General features: G+C 47.2%; 1 protein-coding gene across 4 annotated transcripts in view; it reads right to left on the bottom strand.

Moving 5' to 3' along the window:
- The window catches only part of MIA3 (MIA SH3 domain ER export factor 3), a 1,311,327-nt gene extending 1,295,826 nt beyond the window's left edge, over positions 1 to 15,501 (bottom strand). For 2 of the 4 annotated variants that reach the window (XM_069608611.1, XM_069608610.1), the window contains exon 1: positions 15,291 to 15,501. In XM_069608611.1, the coding sequence (XP_069464712.1) occupies positions 15,291 to 15,417 (127 nt within the window). In that variant the 5' untranslated portion in view covers positions 15,418 to 15,501. The remainder of the gene's footprint in view (positions 1 to 15,290) is intronic. The other 2 variants (XM_069608608.1, XM_069608609.1) reach the window with 2 other exon arrangements.
- Positions 15,502 to 22,004: the final 6,503 nt, after the last annotated feature.

The following is a 22,004-nucleotide window of genomic DNA, read 5'->3' as shown; positions in this document are numbered from 1 at the left end:
CCCTGATGCGTCTGAACAATTTGCGCCTTTCCTTGCTGTTGCATAAGTTTCTCCACATGCAGACACCGTTAAAACTGTCCAGAAATTCATCCCACATAGCCAAATCTTCCCAGATATCAGCCCCTAACCTGACGTGTTGACCAGCATGAGTCAACCCAGTCATTTTCAGCTCTATACTCCTGGCAAACGCCTTCCCCACTGGGATGACTTTGCCTGCAAAATTCAGATTTCCTGCCATGACCTGGAGCTCCCTCAAGGTTGCCTTCTTTTTGGACCTTAAGTCCGTAATAGCTGCCTTCAACTTGGCTACTTTGTCCTGGGGGAGCCTGCAAAGCCCCTCTACTGAATTAATCTTGATTCCTAAAAACGTGAGGCAAGTCACTGGGCCCACTGTTTTGTTTTCGGCCAGTGGTACCCCCATCACCCCTATCAAATCCTGAAAGACCCGCATGATTCCTTGACAATAGTCTGTTCCCTCTCTCCCAATGAACAGAAAGTCATCCAGATAATGTAACACCATCCCCTTCTGGCATTCATTTTTCACTGCAAACTCTAGAAATGAGCTAAAGGCCTCAAAATAAGAACAAGAAATGGCACAACCCATTGGTAAGCATTTATCAAAATAATACCGTTCCTGGACTTTAAAACCCAACAGATGCTGACTATCTTGATGAATGGGCAGCAGCCTGAATGCTGATTCAATGTCCGCCTTCCCCAGGAAGGCCCCTTTTCCTGCCGCCCTCACCATGTCGACCGCATCATCAAAGGAGGCATAATGCATCCTGCATTTCTCCTCATTGATCCCATCATTCACTGACTCCCCTTCTGGAAATGACAAATGATGGATCAAGCGGTATTGCCCCAACTCCTTTTTGGGAACCAGCCCCAGTGGCGATATTACCATATTCGGGAATGGGGGTTGCATAAAGGGGCCCGCTACCCTGCCCAGCTCCACTTCTTTCGCCACCTTCTGGTCCACCAATTCTGGCATCTCTAAGGCAGACCGCAAGTTGTGCACTTCTGTGCCCTTTTTCCTTTCTGCACATGGGATCTTGAATCCCCACCTAAACCCCTCCCACAACAATTTAGCATGCTCAATGTTGTGGTACACATTTAACCATGGAGTCATAGCCTGAATGTTAACCGGGGTTGGTAACCCACTTTTAATAGATGCCTTACAAAATTTATGTGGTGTAATTCCAGGCATTATGACATGCATTTCATTCCTTTTTGCTCTTGCTTTTGCCCTTGGGACTGGGTCTGTGCATGTTTTCACTGCCTGAGGAGTTATGTTCCCTATTGCTCCCTCCCCTTGGGTGTTTGAATCTGCAAGATTTGCCAAAAGGGCAACCTTCTTCAGTGTTGACCCTCCAGCATTCCGCTTGCTCCCCCTGATAGCTGGTTCTGTTATTCCAGGAGGAGTGCCCGCGAAAGGACGCCCTTCCCCTCTTTGAAAAACCGCCTCTGCTCCTTCATACAACTTGGGTCTTCTCCCCGGTGGCCTGTTCCCCCCCTTCTTTTGTAAGTACCAGCTTGTCCACCACTCCCCCTACATCCATCTCATCCCAAGCTAATGCTGGCCAAACTTGCATCTTTAAACGAAATGGCCTGTCATACCTAAGCCAGCCTTCCCCCCCCCCTTTTTAAATAAATATCCTGGATGTAGTGGTAGTAAGCTAACATAGATGAGGCATCTTGTGGGTGCCTCTCTATCATTATAGAGGTATAGATTAGAAAGGCTTTAATCCAGTTGTGGATGGTCGCCTCCGTCTTAGAGGTCTCCTTCTCTTTTTTCTCCTCCTTCTCTGATAACTCTTTTAACCCGTTGCCCATTGGCTCCATATCTATAAATTCCAAAATCTCAATAAATTCCTTCTTCCACACCCTTTCCTTAATTGAGACGGGTATGTGCCAAGATAAAGAATTCACTGTCACCCTTGTTGGAGCAAACCCAGGCATGGTCCTCCCATATGGGGTCATAGCACCCCCTGTACCCCCTTGTCCCGTAGTGCTCCCATACTAGCAACCCCTTGACCCCACCACTTGCTGCTGTATCAACCCAGAGCCCACTACCTGGCGAGTCAGTTCTCCCTGCCGGGCTTCCCGTGTTCCCAGCCATGGCTTGCTGACCCACAGAGCCCTGTAATGGTGCGGGGTTCCCAACATTGGACCCATAATTTCCAGAGAAGTCATTTGGCCAATGCACCCCTGTGATAGCCCCCCCGTTAATTAAAGCTCCACCATTTACTTGACCCATGGCTCCTCCCGTTTGAACGGGCGGTACTTCCCTCTGTTGCAGGACATTAGCCCCGTGCCCCAAATGATTAAAAGCATTAACATTTCCACTCAAGAGTGGCCAGTTGCCCCCATTTCCCAATGCTTGCATACACTGCAGAACTATACCTTTCACCACCTCCATGGAAGGTGGTCCAATCTCCCTCAATGCCGCCGGTCTGGCCTCAGTTGTGGTAGTTGCTCCCTGGTTCCTGGGTGCAGGTGCCGGTACGGCTTCAACCTGTTGCGCACGTCCTTTAACCTTGTTGAGGCTTGTTTTCCCTTTCTTGCTGTTCGCTGCCTGTTCTCTGCTAGCTTTGGCCTTTTGCGTCATCACCCTTTTTCTTTTCCCAGTTGGCTCCATTTCTTCTCCCACTACTTCCTCCTCCTCCTGAATGAAGGTTTCTTCATCCTCCTGGAACACAAGCGGCGAACCCTCTCTCTCCGTGACACCCATGTGGCTTCCTCCTGCTTGGCTGTTCAGAGCCTCCATCCAGTCGGTGCCGTGCTTAGCTATGACCAATTTGGCCATAGCCATGAATGCCTCCATGTCCATACTGGTTTGCTGGTTCCGCTCCCTGTGGGCTTTTTAGCTTGCGTATGCTCCTTCCACACTTTCCCCCACTTTAGTGAGCGCTTGCCAGTCCTGCCGCCACCTGGTCCACGTGAGAACGAGAACGCCGACCCTCAGCCTCCGGCTGATGGTGCTCCGTTTCCGTGAGCGGGCCGGCTCCCTGGCGTGGGAAGCCTATGTGACACTGCGCCGAGTGTTCGTGAGGGTTTCCGAGACCCTGCGTAATCCCTCGCTGCCGGGCCCCCCCTCCCTTGCCTTAGAGTTCTGGTCGAGCCGGAGCCTGCTCACCTAGCTTTTAGTTTTTGCCGCTCCCCAGCGGGCTCCTTTCCGGCTCGCCTGCCGCCGCTCGCTGACCGCAGTCGTGCTGTTCTGCCCGTGTCGCCCTGGTCAGCAGCTGCCTTCCGTTCGTCTTCCAGCTGCAGATCCTGGCTCCCTGCACCCCGGCCTCTCCGCCGAGCAGCGATGGTATTGAGCAGCTGGGCTCCGCTGAGACGCTCGATCGTGAGCTCCAGCCCCGCCTTTCAGCTGCAACTCGTCGCCGGTACCTGATCAGCTGGGCTCCAAATGTTGGGCGGTCCTCTGAATCCAACTGCTGGGCGGTCCTCTGCTTCCAACAGCGGCGATCCTCCGTCTGTTGCTTGTGGACGAACTCCTCGCAACGAACTCCAAAACGAAGAACCCTCCACTGCAGTCCCGTGAAAAGCGCACGTGTGTCCCTCGGCTGCAGTTGTTTGTGTCCCCAAAGCGGGAACCCCGCTCCTTATGAAGGGGAAACCCCTCCCCTTTCCTTTTGTTGCCCTTTGCAGGCTTTTCCTTGCCTTTGCCGCGCTTTGCCTTTCGCGGGCTTTTGCGGCTCTTGCCGCGCAATACTTTTCGCGGCTTTTTTGCCATTTTGCCGCCCTGCCCCAGCCACCCCCTCCCCTTCGCAGAGGGGGAGGGAGGGGCTGGGGACCGAGAAGTACGCCGCCCGGGTTATCGGGGGTGCCTCCTCCATTCCGCCAGGCTCTGTGTCGTCAGACCTGGCATACCTTATAACGCACACCGCTGCGTGCTCCACAAGGCTTTCCAGGCTCTGACTCCTGGGCTTTCCCGTCTTCTCTGCCAAAGCCCTTCCCGGTAGCAGTAGCGCTACTGCAGCTAACTGCAAACAACTGCTTCCACTCCCGTTCGCTCTGCAAGTTTGCAGGGTATTTAAAAGTTCCTCCCAGCAAGCAGGTAATCGAAAAGGCAGTGTAGGCAGACTCGCATAAAGCTCCACCAGACAACTGCTTCTACTCTGCTGCCACTCTGTTTGTCAAGGAGATCCAATATTAGGAAGTGGGTTTCTTTGTAAAAATAGTGAATGCAACTCGGCGCAAACTTCTTCCGTTAAATGTAGATTCCCCCCCAGTATGCAAGTAACAAACCGGCCAAGACATCCACTAAGTGGATCACGCTTTGTGTTTCGGGCAGTGTGTAAAGATCAAGCAGAATTAGTACAGTACAGCCTGCCCTCCTGATGGCATTTACAGAACGGTGAGGCCTCTTCAAGAAATACAAGTGACCTCGCCACATCTTTACTGGGCCATTTCTCTCACTCTCGACCGGCTTTAAGCAAGGGCGAACCAGACGATCGCCCAGGGAATCACTTTAACCCCCCCCCCATTAGTCCTGCCATGCCAGCTCAGGGTGTAGGAAGGGGGGGGGGTTAAGTGCTCCCTGAGCTAGCGTGGTGGGTGAAGGCACGCTAGTGAAATTAAATGTGCCCTGCTTTCGTGCTGGCGGCGGGCACTCCAGCACTGGAGCGTGTGCTTTTCATTTTTTTTTTAATCATTTTTTTTTTTTATTGTTGTGATCTATTCAAACCTTTACCATCACATAATCAAATAAAACATCTCAAACTTTTTTTTTGACCATGTATCATCGTCAAAAGAAAAACACATCAAAGCCGCCTTAAAGAAAAGTTTGAAAAAAACAAGAGACTCAAATATCACAATATAAAACACACACAAACTGTCAAAGAGGAAAACGTCCCTCTGTTAGGACAGTTTTTCTGAAGTCCAACTAAGGGCTTAGTAAAACCATTCAACTGAGGCAGCACAAGACTCCACTCTTGGTATAAGGCTACACCACCTGAGTTCAGGGTAGCATAGACAGAGCAGCCAGGCTTATTTTAGGAGGGAGAGAGGGCTGTAGAATCAGTACAAATGAAATTGTAATACAAATGGTCCAAAGAAACACTGAAACACTATGTATTGTAAAAAATAAATGGCTTATATACAAGAAGGCCCAGATAAATCTTGGGGGAAATAAGTAAAATCACATTACATGTAATCACAATTATAAAAAAACACAACACCATGCTTGAAGGTACACAGACCAAAAGCATAAACCTTATTTGGAACACCTAACAGTAGTTCTAGGGAAGTCAAACCTTTTTATAAAGATTCAGTATAGGTCACACCTATTCTTGGGGAGTTAAAACCAATGGTTACTTTCCGATTACATTCAGTAAGTCAAGGGTAGTAAACCCTACCAGTTGTACCATGATGCTCAGTAACAAATCACATAATCAGTCAACTGGACAGTATACGTATTGTGAATAGTGGAACACTTGTTAGGTAGTAAAAACCTACAACTACTTTTGTGATAACACACAGTTCTACTAGGTGAGTAAAACCTAAGGATGTAATATTCAATTAAAAAGGTACTATTGAGATCAGTGAAAAACCGATTGAGCTAAGCAGTAACTCTTGTAACTTATTTTTAGATGGCACACAGCTAACTCAAGGCAAGTAAAACCATATACCATTTAAAGGAGCTATCAGCAACTTGGGGCAGGTATAAACCAAAGACTCTTTTTGTGTCTGTCTAAAACAGAACAGGGAAATTAAAACCAAATGTTACACATTAAGAACGACTCAAAGTTATTCTAGGTAGGTAAAACCTAATGCAGACTTATTCTGCACAGGCTAACAGCTAGTCGTGGGAAGCAAGACCCAGTTGGGGAGCACTCATACAATTATCCTAACAGGAATAATAAAGTGAAACAAAGAGCATTATTTTTGTGAAGAGGCACAACCAAATCACAGGCGAGTAATATACCCTTACATCTACTTTCTGTTAGAACGGCGAAACAGTTTCTAAGGAAAGAAATATCTTACATATACTTTCCAGAATAGTGCAACACACATTCAAGGTAAGTAAGAACTTTTGTAAATGTTCACTCTTCCAGTTACAGTTACCAACCAAGTAAGTAACTTTTAAACACGTATTCTCTTTTCTAGGCAAAAGGCACAATCCATTAAAAGTCTTTCCCTTATTCTTGGAGCAGGAGTGTTCTCAGTGGCGGAAGGGGGGGGTCACTAGGGTCTAGTGTCCAACAGAGAGCCTCAGGGTAGGTTCTTAAGTAGCAAAAGTCACAAAGTTCCTCAGGAAGACTTTTCAAACAGGTGAGTATTTTACTTTAAAGTTAGTTGAGGCTCCAGGGGCTTCACAGAAAACACCTAGGAGGACTACAGCAGTGGGACTGGGTGAACTGGACGAGAGGCCTCTCAATCACAGAAAACACCAAACAGGAATCCCAAGAAACTTAAGGTAAATACATACCCAAGCCAACACAGTACCTCAGTACCAAAGAAGATTTTGCAGCAGGAGAAATTCAGGATCTGCAGCCAAAAACCCAGTCAGTGGATTCCTTGTCATGGTGACTGAAAACAGGACCTTGGAAGAGACTTTGCAGCAGGGATCAATGGGGAAGGTTCTAGGCAAGGTTTTCCTCGTGGCTGGATGAGGCTCTGTGGATTTGGCACCTTTAACAGTAGCACAGAAGAAGACAGAATATCGCTGGTTGGGTTCTCGTCATTACAAAGGTTCAGCACTCGGGTGAGCGGACTTTTTGGACTTGATTCGTGTCTCTGTATATCCAGCAGGACGCCCACAAAGTTTCAGCGAGGTTTGGAATTCATAAAACCATGCACTGCACAATGGCTCGAGGTCCCAGTGTATGGGGTATTGCAGCCCTGCAAGGTTGCAGCACGACGTGGGATGGCTCAAAATGCAGGTCTTCTTGAGTCCATTTGGCCTCAGTAGGCTCTTGGTCAGGGTAATCGTTTTCAGAGTCCCCGGGTCAATTGGAAGGAACAGCTACAGCAGGCTCAGGTAACAGAGGAGTCTCTCTGGTCACTGGAAATCATCTCAGCCACTTTTCCTTCATCATCCTCTTCGGTTTTCGTTCCAGTGGTCGACTTGTCTTCAGCTTCCAGGTTCTGAGTATTTAACAGGAACTACAGCACAACTTCTGCATTCTCTCCCTGCATTGTACAACAAGGGGCAGTCTGGTTGTCCAATCAGGACAGCTTGCTCCCCCCCCCTTCTGGGATTTGTCCCCATTCAGTCAGGCCTGGAGGAAGACAAAGGGCTGTGGAGTTTTGGACTCCTCCCTCGCTTCTTGCCTTCACAGACATACTGGAGGCTGGGCTTTGGGTCCAGGGGAATCCCGCCGAAGATAAAAATGACACAAAGGAATTTCCCACCATGGATGTCAGGGGAAGAAAGAAGGAAGGACAACAAACACTAAAATGGCGGAAAAAAAGACAAGGGGCCATTTTTGGTCAAATGAGCACCCCTGGGTGCCTTTACTGCATCTGTGAACATAGCCCACGGTAAAGGTGCACTGAATTAGTAAAAAGGTGTCACTGACACGATCCATTAAAGGTAAGCTTGTCCCTGTAACAAAATTGTTACAGTTTTAGTTTGAAAGGGGATACATTGCATCTCCCCAGCACTCCACATAAGGTGGGTGTGCTGGTTTCACCAAATAAAATGTAAAAGGGGTCCCAAGATCCTTTCTACCCTTGGGAACTGCAGTACTCCCAAGTTTAGGCAGAGAAAGTTAAAAGGGGAACTATTAGGACAACCCAGCAACAACAGGGCACTTATTGCCATAATGTTGTCAAAGAGCATAACTTTAAAAAGACACTATGGAGTCTAAAAAAATGACTCCCATACATTTTCTTTTTTTTAAAAAAAGAGTAAAATATTCTGTGATTGTGGAAAAAGGTTCCCACTCACAGAGGTATAAGGAAAAATAATCCACCAGTAAAGCAAAAGTTCTGGGGTTGACACAGGTCAGGAAGATTTACCATTACTATGAAAATCTTACCCAACACCCTCCAATCCGAAAATTGCTTTCAGTTACATCAAGTCTTGTAAATGCAGTATTCTGCATAGCAACATTACTATACCACTGAGATTTTGATAAACTTAAAAATGTCATAAATGCTGAAATTTCCAAACCATCTCTGGTGTTTTCAACGCAGATACAGCGCTGACATACATGATTAGAAGGAAGGGAATGCAAAGAATTACAAAGTTTCCCCATATACGGCCTCGGTTCTACTTCCAAAGCACAACACACCAGTGTGATGGTTCAAATTTTCCTGCCGTACAACAAATCCTACGCACAGCATCCTCCTCTTGGATCAGACCTCATCTGAAAAGAACCTCCTTTGATTACAAGATGTTCCATCTCAGCCTGAGAAGCGGGTCCCAAAGGTTTTTTTAGGGAATTTAAAGAGGATATGCAAGATGTCTCCTCTTTTCTTGTGTTATAGGTGTTACAAAGATGGATATTCATGGAATCGTACCGTTTCACGCCAGTCTTTATCAAACAAAACTTTGTTCACTTGATTAGGGTTGTCTAGGAGAGTATCTCTCGCTAGCGCTAGGTCCCACAGTATATTATCACAGTCAAGACCAAAGCACTGGGCGGGTGCTTTTCATTTTAATAGGGCACTGAGGCTAAACCAGAATGCATGGGGCAGCTTCCCCGTGCTGGGTTGGCACAAGCGCTCTATTTAAGTGATTAACTCCCCACTCCAGCACTGGAGCAGGGAGTGCTTTCCTAGCCCCAGGCGCTGCCAGAGCCAAGACAGGCCCTGCTAGTCTCACCTGAAATAAACCTGAAAACATGGATATAGACAAATGTTTCTTACCCATAATGCAATGCAATGTTAATATGCATTTAGTCTATGCCAAATCAGCACAGACTAAACGTAGTTTAGTTTCAGAGAGCCTGGGCTTGTCCATGGAGTCAATATATCACATACGGGGGTAGCAATAGTTAGAACATACTCTTGGTTCTGTATGCCATTATTAGAGAGGGGGGTGTGGTGTTTACAAAGGTCACCACTAGTCCAAACTTGTGTCAAAGTCTGAGGGACCCCAAGGGGTAGAGGCTACAGGCACATTTATTCGTACATGTGAGCACATTACTAACAGAAAAAAGGCTTTATGTGGTGCAAATTTATTACAACAAGCTATTAGGCCAACAACAATCAAGGTATGGCATCTTGATGCTTTCAAGAACAATCAGGTAGCAATGGAGTGGCACTCTTTGCCCCGTATGTGGTATCCAGAGCTTAGCCTGCTGGAGGAAAGGCAATGAGCGAGGGGGAGCAAGTGGATGGGAAAGAGGGAAATATATGCAAAAAAGGGGGAAAGGGTGGGTGCAGCAGGTTGGTTTTGGTGCATGTCAGTCAGGGGACGACAAGTGAAGGGAACAAGGGGTGGACGACCAACTTTTTCAAAGGCGGATGCCTGTTTTCAAAGAATTTCGAAAAATATATTTAACTGCCCACACATGATGCCACAATTTAAGAATGATTTCGCATGACGCCACGTACCATGTACGTCAGAGCCTACCCCCTCCCCCCCACCTACTTCTTTTTTAAGGGCTTGATGCTTGGGGGGCCATAATATTTTGCAAAAACGGAGGCTGTCACATCCCGAAGTGCTGTGGTAACTGGGCTGTGCTTGCAAGGCCGATGTTGAGACTTTTTTAGGACACAGTGTAAGTACATGCACGCATCAGAGGTCTCGGGTGAGCCGTAACTACCGATCCCAGCCCTGGTTTTACTTGCATTCTGCGTCTTCCACTCTAACACTACATATCCCAAAAGGCAAAGGGAAAGAAATGGTGACCGAAAAGCTCTGGCACGTTAACCCAATCGTCACAGCCAACACCGTGTCCGATGAAAGCTCCAATTGCTGGCTTGAAAGCCGAGGGGCCAGAACCAGGGGCCTTGTAGAGGCACCCCGTCAATAGCGGGCAGACGCTCTTCCTCGCCTCTCACGGCGCTGTATCCGCACGTTCGAAACATAGGATGTACTTTTCCGGGAGACAGCGAACACTTCCTGTGATTAGTGACACGCAGCGAGAGTGAAGTTGGCAGGAGACCGCAAACAGACAGATAACGAGAGCGCTTCGCATCGATTGATGGCGGCACTCCTTGGCCCCATGCCTGCGCTGCTTATCCATTTCCAGGGACGAAGCTCCTTGCACAGGGCCCGAATCCACTGTCTTTAGAGGACACCAGGGCATACAGTCGCGATGGGTTCCCGTAGCAGAAGCATTGCGCCTTTACTGGTCCTCTCCAAAGCCTACTTCTGCAATCCGGTAAAAAACAATACCCGAATGCATTGACTCGGAGAGCCTCCAGGGCAACGGTGCGCAAAGCAACAGGTAAGGGCCGTGTCAATTGCGCGTTATTACATCAGGTGCTTTAGTCCCGCTCCGTCCCATCCATTCGCCGAGGTTTGCTCCTTTTAATAAACTCACATCAGTCACACTACGCTGGGCACTGGGTTAAAGGGCGCGGTCAGCGAAGTCTACTGTGGGTACAGCCCGTGGCCCTACTTACACAGGTGACAGAACATGGGCAAACGTGCATCTGATAAGAAGGAGCGCGGCTACCACCTAGCCCTCGGCGAGGGCTGCACTAGATAGCTGTGGTAGTTTTTCTCAGTTCCATTAAAGTGCCCATCCAGCACGGAGGCACGCAGAGGGGTTGCACACACTCACAGTATTTCGATAAAAAGCTAATAATTGTAAAAAGCTACTCCACGAGTAAATTGAAAAGGGCAGCGGCGCCCGCTCAGCAATTACACAAGCACGCAGCCGGTGCCATCGTCCCAGTAGAACAAAGGATGCGCACGTACCTCTGGTTGCACGTGGAAGTGCTGCAGGGCTTCTTCAGAGCACAGACAGCAGTGAAAGGTCGGACTCGGGTCACAGAGAACGGCAATTACGTTTGCATATACCTTGATGCAATGACAGCACATATTAAGTAGCTAGGGCCAGACGGACCTGATGATCCAGTAGGTTTTTATAGACACACAAGGATAAGGCTGCCTGTAGTTTTGGTTGTACATTCAGAACCTTTAAGAACATTTCAGGGAGAGCAGTAAAGAATTGATGAGCAGGAGCAACCATTTGGCAACTAGTACATAACATGGACCACGTTTAATATTCACATGCGATGCACACTGTCTGTTCAGTGTATACATCCCGCATTATGCTTTAATTATCTCCCAGCTGTGTCCTAACGCTCCTCTCATTTACATTTGCAAAAACACCGTTAATGTTGCACAGGTATGTTTGTGAGGCACCAGTTGGCCTGGGCAGTAGCTCCTGGTGGATGCTGTGTCAAGCTAACAAGGTTCTACTGAGCTACAAGCAGGAGCGAAAGAGTCCCCAGCAATATCACACCCCGAAAGTGAAAAGGCACCAATTGCATATGTCACACCTTTCCTCCTCACTTGATTCTCGAAGCAGCTTTAGAAACAAGCCCACTTCAGCATATATAGACAGGATTGTGATTATTAGCCAGTGCCGGGTCTAGATAGAAAAGCAGAGATATTCACGTGCCACATCTAGAAAGAACGTGGAAATTTAGCACATACCACTTGGAGATAGCAAGGCCAACAACCAACCCACTAACAATTTCAGCCCTCTGCATACATCTCTCAAACTCTAACCAAACACAACCCTAAAGCACAACAAACCGCACAAACTTCACAACACCGCAACAAGACAAACCACACATAGCTTTGCACAACCGCTACCGACCGGAATGCACCCCCAAGATCAGCGAACAGTGTTTACCCGAACTGAAGCTGCCAACAGTACATCACTGCTCTCTTGCATGGTTACCGCTCGTTCCCACCAACTCGCCCCACACCCCCTTTCCTTTTCAGATCCGCCAGGGGACCACTCCGGTGGTGATAGAGTGCGGTACAAATATCCTTTAACATTAACAGCAACAGTCTGGAGCAAGCATTGGCAAAGCTCTCAATGTTGGCTTTTGTGTAGGCATGTGATAGGCTCTGCTATGAAGGTACAACCAGAAATGGTGTGAGGACCTGGATGGATTTTATTTATTTATTGGGCACGTGTAAGATGCTTATACATCAAGTAAATTGTGTTTCAAGGCGCCCACAGGGCAAAGAGAAGGGAACAAGAGAAACAGAAAGATAATGGTAAATGCGAAATACAGAAGAGAAAAGCAGTCCTACTAGGCCTTGTGAACATTTGGAGCGTGCAAGTCGAGAGAGAGAAAGAGACAGAGAAAGAAGGGAGAGGGGGAAGTGCTGGGGATCCACAGAGGGGTGAAGTGTTAAGCAGACAGACCATAGCAAGACAACCAATAAGGTCCGGAGTTCGTTGCTAGGCATGCCAGTAAGTGCCAGGCAGTGACCCAAAGAAAGAAGAAGAGGGGTCACCAGCCGATTTAGCGAGTGCAGACCTGTGCGGCAAGAGGCAGCACAAGTCATGAGGTGCCCGAAGGCAAGTTCAGAGAGAGGGAGGGCGGATGCTGCGTGGAGATCGGATAGAACGCATAAGGGCCCCGGCCACCAATCACAGCTCTGAGGGGGTTTAGCAAGTATTATGTCAGCCCCTGAAAAAAGCCTAACACCTATGCACAAACCACACTGGTAGGTTGCCCATGCTTGTTTTTAACAGTTCAAGGAACAGATGAGGGGAGACTACATATTTTGCTTATTCCCTGTATATAACTCAACCCCAACTGTGTTTTTCAATTTACCACTCAATTCTATACATGAATTACACTTATCGTACTTGTAGGTGAATTCAGCCCCAATCTGTCTCTGCATTCACCTCGCGCATTCCACAACTCACATACGCATACACTTCTAGCCAAACCTCAGATTATGAACCTATGATTCACACTACACTTGCATTTGAAGTGACCCCCTCATCTCCGTTTAAGAATTAATTCTGCACCGGTCACTGCAATAGCCCTTCCTTGGTATCTCAATTAATTACTCCCCTCGATTCAGAGTCCCCCTTATACCTGCATGAACACATGGGTTCTGGAATCCATCCCAGTGCCGTGCAACGCCGCCACTCACCTATGCAACTGAATCCACCCTGGGCTCTGTGCATCACCTGGCACCCACCTCTGCGCTGCACTCCACTCACTAGGAGTTTAGGACTGCACCCCTCCCCTCTGTATAGGAATCTACGCTGCTTTAGAGTATGAAACCCGCAACTCACATATATATATCTCAATCTGCCACTCAACACTGCACACACACATCCTACTCGCTCTTCTAGTATAGGAATGGATTCCTGCTTCTGTACAGGAATCTCACAATCGTATATTAATCTGCAGAAGTAAGTGTGTTTGGGGAAACCACATGTGAGGGCGCTGTGGCTGAGAAGATAACTGAGGGAAAGGCAATATCGAGTCAGATATCAGCTGCAGAATATGGAACTATAGACTACCCCTGCCTAGTGTGAAATAACAGATCAAGAGATTGTTCCATGTGCATGCTCTGATATTTAAAGAACAAATAATGTGACAGAGTGTGTCAACATTTGTGAATTGGGTTGTCCTAATGTTTATTCCATGATCATTTTTCAACAAAAACTGTGCCGACATGTTTTGCTGTCAAATTATAGTCATCTCTTTTGGTTTTTTTGATTCCTCCCATTCCCATTTTTCTTTTCTCGTTTGATGAATTTTGATACCATTCATGGTCACACTGTCGCATCAATACTGAACCTTTATTTTATTTGTGGGAATTACTGTGTTTCTTTTGTGTTACAATTCATACCACTGTGACCTTCTGTTTATGTTTGTTCAATATTTTGATTATAGAATCATTTTCTTGCCTTGAGAAAGACCGATGTGGTCGAAACGCGTGTCAGCACAGTTTTTGTTGAACAATGACCCTGGAATAAACATTGGGACAACCCAATTCACGTATGTTGACAAAATCTGTCCTATTATTTGTTCTTTAAATATCAGCGCATACACATGGAACAAACTCTTGATCTGTGTATTAATCTGCACCTACCCACTGAACAAGACTCCATCCTACCACTGAGTGTGAATCCCAACACTCATCTCGGGATACTAATCTGTCACTCCAATCGCACATGAGTCCAATACTCAAAGTTCATGAATCCTTCACTCACTCTTGCATATGGATCCACCATTTGCTAGCACAGGCCATCATCACACCGCTGCCTTAGATAGTTCATAATGGCTTAGTACAACAGGAGATGGGGTTAACTCTAGGACAACCCCCCACTTCAAGAAGGACCAGCTTTCAGGATCATCTCCACAGTGATTGGTTACTGGACTCACCCCTACTACTACCCTTCCGCAGCTCCAATAGCTACCTCTGCACCCCACAATGATAGTGTTCCTCGTTTCCCAACTAGGTGTGTGCTTTATAAATCCCACACATAGAAGAGTAAGGCCGGGCGCATTTCTGCACAAAACTTGTTGGCAGGGCGGTGTACATGCTTCCTCATGCGGACTTTACCAAGTCTCCGGTGTCAATTCTTCTGGGATGTCAACAAACCCAGACTATTGGACGAACCATCACTCTGTGACAGCTGAAAAGTCAAAATAAAGACCTCCCCTAGAGGGTTAAGGGGGCCTTGAGACGCAGCTTCTCCGATAAGCCCCTCCCTTAGCATCTCGGTCACTGCCCACCCCGAAACTGCCAACAGATCATGATCCTTGTAGCCAAAAGTCACACTTCTGAAAAAATAAGACTGTAGGAGCACGGGACATCTTTCAAGGCTAATTGCCCAACCCACTTTCTTTGCAAAACAGTAACTCGCCAAAACAGGGTCTGCGCTGTCATGCTCCTTAAGCACCCGCGTATTTCTTTGCAGTTCTGTGTATAGGCGACCGGTTCACAAACCACAACCCCACCACATTTCTGTTCCAAATTAGGTGCGCCATGGGTAAACAAAGGCGGGAGGGGAATTAGCCCCCTACTCATGAACTGCGAAATCCAGCTGAGGTAAGAAGTGGGAGTCCCATCCCACCAGCACAGGGCAACAGGAAGTAACTGCCAACAGGAATGACATAGGGTCTACGTGGTATTCAGCAGCGGCTCTTTACGAGATTTACAAAGTTGCCATCAACACACTGGTGATGCACTGCAAAGTGAACGGAAATAGAAACCGGCCCTATGCGTTTCATTTTAACTCAACACTGTTACTTGTATGCCTATCATGGGGACAACATTAGCTCAAGCCCGTGGAACAGGTCATGCTTAGGGCAGCAGGGGGGATGCTCTGCTCTGCGCTGCCACTGCAACCTCCTCCCCCCCACAGGGATCAGGCGCCACTTACTGCTGCACTCCTCGTCCACGCAGCGCTTCAGCTCCGAGAACCTCCTGTCGGCGGTGGCTTTGTTGCCCAGGCTGGGGCTCCAGACCAGGGTCGCCAGCAGGCAAAGAAAGCGTCCGGCTGCAGCCATGTTGGCAGCAACACCGACTGGAGTGTGTGGATGGAAGTGGAGCCGCGCACGCGCACTGAGAGGCAGACACGTCAGCAGGAGACAGCAGAGCACGGATCTACCCAAGGATGTGGAAGGAGGAAGGGAAGCGGGAGGCGGCGGCGGCTGGGGGAGGGGCCGGGAGCCGCGACCACAGCATCACCACATTCCAGAGCCATGAAAGGAGATGGGCCGGCACCGCATCCCCGGCCTGCCACTCGCGCTGCAAAGCTCCTCTCTAGGCACGCCCTCGCATGGGGCCGATTCTGGTGTCGCCTTCTGCTGCTGTGAGTGCCCACCTGCCGCCTAACCCTCCCATTAAGCCATAGTCCCCAATGGGATACTGAGAACTGCTCGCGAGCCCCTCTGCAAAAGATCACTGTTATTTATGTTCCTTCCGGCTTCTTTCACATTAACTGAATCCTTCACTGGGCAACTTTTATAGGAATGAGAATAACCTGCAAAAGACGATGCATGCACTGAGCCATCCTGTCATTTTGGGACCAATTAACAGTATAATAATTCATGAAGGCTTTAGGTTTTCTGAACCTGCAATAAACTGTAGAATTAATACAAGTACAATATAGCTAAAGGCCTGTGGTCTTTAAGGCAACGTATACTTCAGTAAACTGGTGTACCCTGCAGAGAGACAAAGTGAGTGTGCAGTAAAACTTGAACTTAATTAAGCAACATAGGAATGCTTTAGAACTGTGAACTGAAACCCAAATCATAGTAAACCTTTGTTGCACAAGTTACATCCAACCTTACAGTTGACTACATTAAAGGCTAATGAAAACATGAACAACAAACCGGCGAAGGGTGTGTGATCAGTGGCGTTGCTAGAGGGTGACTGAGGGGACGTGCCCCCCTCTGAAATACTTGCCCCCCCCCCTTGTGCCTTCCTATCTCAGCTGGGCTGTGCTCTCTCTACACTGTCAATGCTCAACAATGAAGAGCAGTTAAGTTCCCCCAGCTGCCCCACCAATCCGAATGAAGCGCACAAAACTGCTAATGATGGGTCATTACTGACTTAATGGTTTCGTGCCTACAATTTGATGGGAGGGGAGGTGCAGTGGGGTGTGGTTGTTGGCGTGCCCACAAGTTCTCTGCAGTAGTGCGTATGATGTCACACATTGCCCTTTTATAGGTCGGCCCCCTACTTTTGTCTGTGTCCCCCTAAATTTGTCTGTGGCCCACCTCTGTGCACCTACTAAATTTGATTTCTGGCGATGCCACGGTGTGTGATACATGGTGGCAGGGCCATGAGGCAACCAAAGAGAAGCCAAAGGAATATAAGATTGTATCCTAAAGACAGGAGGTCAGTACAGAAGAGTCAAGTGAAAATAACATGGCGCACAGGAGCCACTGCCAAGGTACTTGTTTTTGGGGCTGAGGAGTCCAGGGACCCTGGTTGCGCGACTTGTGATGGGTGGACCATGTGGTCTGACAACTTCGCCTAGACCCGAGGACCCTGAATGGTAACAGCTAAGGACACCTCAAAACTAGCCCACCGAGAGTACAGGAATCCTGGGTGCTCGACCTGTGATGGGTGGACTGCGTGGTCTGACAACTGCGCCTAGACCAAAGGACCCCTAATGGTGAAAGCTAAGGACACCACGAAACAAGCTCAACAAAACCAGTGCAACACTTTTAAAACGACTAAAGTGAGTGAAGTCTTGGGGAAGGGAATCCTGAGACTTGAGAAACTGTGCTTGTCTTGGGAACAGAGACCTGAGGCCTTTTTCATTTTGGATTGTGCAACTTAAAACTTGGGAAGGTAACCCCCGGGATTGGTTATGAACTATATTTCCTTGAACTGGAGAAGGTAACCTTTGAGACTTTTATTTGATTGAACTTTCTTATGCTTGGGGAAGGGCAGCTGAAAGAAAGCTGTGAGCTGGACGAAGCTGAGAACTTTGAGTTAAACACTATTTCTTTTGAGTTTGACATCCCTACACATTGGTTTATTATAGTTATGAGGGCAAGGATAGGTTTTGGACACAGACTGACCTTTAAGTTGAACTCTTTGGGACTCATTACAAGTTGGGCGGTATCCCGGCGGTAAATGCGCCAGTATACTGCCCAATGCTATTAGCGTTACCGCAACTCAGTCCGGTGCAATTTGTGGCAGATCCCAAGTTGCACTGGTGCTGTTAATCCCCATTTATTTTGAGTCCATAGGACTATATGGGGCTTTTCTGCAACATTATCGCAGGCGGTAATAGCACCAAAAATGGCAGAAAGCTGGAAATTTACCCTAACTGAAAGCTGGAGGTAAATCTCCATCTTTCCACCCAAATTTAGGATTGGGTGGATCGGTAATGTGCTGGTAATAGCATTACTGATGCATTTTTATCGTTGCCGCAACCCGTGATGAGACACTTTTGACACATACTTTCCTTAGTTTCGTTCAGGTACGGAAAACCCTGTGTCCTACTTCATGATAAAGGTATCCTCAATCCTATTCCCCCTGGATCCTCTTCGCAGGTGGCCAGGGAAAGGCCATCGCTTTTGGACCCCGTACCTGGGGGTGGAGAAGCGAGGGAGGACCACCTGGGTGGAGGGTCCTTGGGGATTGGTAAGAGGGCACCCACATGCGAGACATGGTATCCCCTTTCCCTTATGAGAACTAACCTAAGCCTCCCCTGGCCTTTATGGGCTGTTGTAAAACAACTCCCCTTATTTTCCCTCATTCACCCTACTACAGTACTGGGATGAGGAAGAGGCGACTAGGAGTAGTGAACACCAGTAAGTAATTTCACCACTCTGGTACTAAGACGAGGAAGATGCCTGCAGAGTACTGTAGAGGTCGGGCATGTCCATAGTTCTACTCTAATTGCAGTCAGACAAATCCAATTGGGAACTCACACCTGCAACCTGTCAAGTGGTTGCAGGTGTATAAGAAGGAAGGAAACCAGCAACAATTAGACCAGCAGGGAATCCTGGGTGCGAGAGACTAGCAGGGAATCCTGAGTGCAAGAGACCAGCAGGGAGTCCTGTTTGGAAGGAGGCAGCAATTGTGGGTCCTGCAGAGAAGCCAGGACGCCGGCAGACAATCCCAAGGAACTGTGGAGCCCAGGAGCAGGTAGGCCGTAAGAAAACCACAAGTTTGTGAGCCTCCGTGGTCGGAGATACGCAGCCGAAGCTGCGGGCGAAGAAAGGGAAATGCAGCAGTCGCCAGCATCTGTGAAAGCAAAGCAGAGCTGCCGGTGTAACATCATTTTTTGCTATGTGTCAGAAAATCCTATCCTGCTGACTGAGCATGCGCACGCATGCTCAGTCATTACTTAACAGATAGGATTTTTTGACACCAGGAATGTGGTGTTCCTGTCTTTTTGGGGACCCAGGGGTGCAGTTCATTTAACTTTATGTGAGCTAGGCTGACTGAAATAAAAGAACAAAGAGAAGTCGTTTCACAAGCGACTTCAAAAGGGACGGAAAGAGCATGAACCCAGCGGACGGAAAAAACAAGCACCCAGCGGACACTATGCGTTTTTATTCTATAAACTCCCAGGATTGCAATAATCACTAAATGCGGTGCCATTGTGAGCCTCCTCCCCCACACTAAATGTTTGCAAGGTTTGCACGTTATTGTACATTTCTTTTCACAGCACACATTGTGTCAAGGGTTTTGACCCATGTTGAATCAATAGACTGGGTAGATGTGGGGATGAGCTGTCGCCGCCCATTATTCTATCCCAGAACAAACTAAATCAATAGACTGGGTGGATGTGGGGATGAGCTATCGCCGCCCACATTCACGCCAGAATAGGAGATCTGCGCAGTTGGCACGAGACCACTCCAAAGATACAACCTTCTTGTGGGGGGGGTTCCACATCACCACTCTACTGTAAGGATGCCATCAAAACAATGTTAAGCAAGGGTCCTATACTATCAAGCAAAAGACCACTCTATTGAAATGCAGTAATTCAAGACAACTCAAAAATGGATGCAGTACCGAATAATTCCCCAAAGTGGCGCTAGCGTTCTAAACTCTGACAGGGAAACTGTATTTAGGAGTTGCAAGTGGGGCAGGGACTTCAAAGCTTGTTGGTTAATTGAAAATCTAGCCACCTGCTGTTCCCAGAGGCCAAGAGGCTGGGAAACCTTAACACCTCAGAGATTCCACACCAGGAGGCAGGATATCACATGACCCTGTTGATTGATTGAGGAGAGACTTCCAGGCAGCCTGCTGGAGCCCACACAAAAGGCTCTTTCTGTTGAATGGGGTATGTTAATTTTGAGTGTTTCCTGTCAACAGCCCTCTGCCAGCAAGGAGAGACATGTGATCACTGACCCACCCAGACTCCTGGAGGCGGACCCAAACACTTTGGGGAGTTGAATTTATAGAAACAGTGATAATTTATTGTAACCAAATGACAGGAATGTACAACTTTGAGAGTCTTAGTTTGAAAAATGCCCTCATGATTTGAGTCCAAACTCCAATTTGTACCATGTTCTGGGGCAAAACCCCGCTAATTATGATTATTGTAGACAATGTGTTTAAGCTAGAGACATGGAAAGTTACTGGGATATATGTGGAAGGGAAATGTACCTTTGTATAATTTTTGATGAAAATCCCATATTGCAAAACCCACTAAAATCGAAAATAAGTTGCCATTTTTTAATGCAAGCTCCTAGAAACGCCAGAGTCGGGACAGGGACTATCTTTAGTAATATATGATGTGTGTATGTGATGTCAAACAACTGTGTACCTGGGAAATATGTATTTGGATCAGGTATAGATTTGTGGGCAAATTGACCAGGGGAGGATCCTCTGACCCATAAACAGACCTCATCACTCTGACTCACAACCCAATTCCCCAATCATGGGAGAGGGGAGAATTGGGCCAATGACAAGTAGAGAGGGGCAGGCTCAGTTAGGCCACGCACACACCCACTTCCAAAACACATAAAAAGAGACTGCTGGGACAGGTAGAGACATTGAATTCCATTTTCTGCGGGACGCTGTGCCGGGAAACTCCAGACTTCACATCCATCAATCTCCAAGACCAGAACTTTACTTCAGAACTTAAAGCAAGGGCCTAAACCCACAAACTGAGAACTCTTCTCAGCAGGCCTCAGCATCCTTAAAATCATTTGCAAAGTATTCCACAGCCGGGCGAGCTGTTTGAATTCTTTGCCAAGAACAATTGCCAGAGACCAGAACAGAGATCCAGAGAGACCCAGACCGCTGTGAGCAGAACCGGTGCCTGATTGACCCGCCGAGCAGAGAGAACCGAAGTCCAGTCCAGTTGACCAGATCCGTGACGAGGCCCATTCATTTCAAAATTAGGAGTGAGTATCCGCCAGAACTTTGCAGAACCCAATCTCTTAGTTAAAATAATCTAATTCAAGCTATTTTAACCTAATTAGAACAGCCTCCTAGAAATCGTGTCATCTGTCATTTTTAAAGCTGCACAACTGTCACCTGTCAATTCTGCAGCTGCAAGCTGTCACCTGTCATTTTGAGTTTTACTTTAAATCCGAAAATCTACCTTTATTAAATCATCCGTATCTCTGGAACCGTTTGTGCTAGGAACGCACCTAGAACCGACTTCCTACTCCCTATACTTTTTCCGTAATCGCGAGACACACACTCGCGAAATTTACCGCGATTTGGCCCGATTTCTTCATCTGTAGAAATCAGCAGCTTTTTGCTTCTCTTTGCTTAAATTTGTTTGCAATCTGCTAATCGTTCATAGAGTATTGGTAAAGTGAGCCTGAACTAATATAAAGTAGCTATCACCTACCCTGAACCTCTAGAGGGAATTAAAAGCAATTTTAGCACCTTTTCACTTCCTTGCAAACCACATTAAAGTAATTCGCCTGTGTTTAAAACTCATCCCTGTTTTCCCTAAGCTTGCTGGGAGAACTGGAACTGTGTATTGCATTATAAAGTGTGATTTGTTGGGATTCTTGAAGACTGTGTGTTCTCCGTCCATTTCTTGTATTGCATAGGGGGGGAGTGAATTGTCAAAAGAAAAAGTGATCATATTACCTTTTGCTAAAATCATAACAAGTTATTTCTGTACTGCATTTTATTCCACCTTGCGTTTCCTTGAACCATATAAAGCATTCTTTCCCACCTTATTCTTCTGTTCCTATTCATAAGTTACCTCTTGCTGACTACTGCTCATATTCACAAGTGTAATATCCATTATCAATTTATTTATAGAAGTGTGATATATATATATATATATATGTATATATATTGTTTATATTTCTCAAATAAACCTTTTAAATTTGCAAAACAAACCTACTTCTTGGCTCAGTGGGGTCAGGGGGATTCTAAGAGGGGGGTGTTATACAAGGGTTGTCATCCAGAGTACTGAACTGGATATAAAAATACATCAATAAGGGTTTTCCTCAGCATCCCAGACTAGGCATTGACCTAGCTGTAGTGTTCATTGAATATCGCTTACAAAAGTGGGGGCTCGGAGCCGGGATATTCTGGGTTAGATTTACCACTTGTGCAGATTAATACAGTGTGCCAACTGACCAGATACACATATCCGGTTAGATCACCACGCTGTTTTACACTGTGAAAGCATCCCTCAAAGGAACGC

Source organism: Ambystoma mexicanum, chromosome 4q, assembly GCF_040938575.1.
Source record: "Ambystoma mexicanum isolate Mex_15411 chromosome 4q, UKY_AmexF1_1, whole genome shotgun sequence".
Lineage (NCBI taxonomy): Eukaryota > Metazoa > Chordata > Amphibia > Caudata > Ambystomatidae > Ambystoma > Ambystoma mexicanum.
Note: the sequence above shows the minus strand (reverse complement) of the source record. Positions and strands in the feature narration are given on the sequence as shown.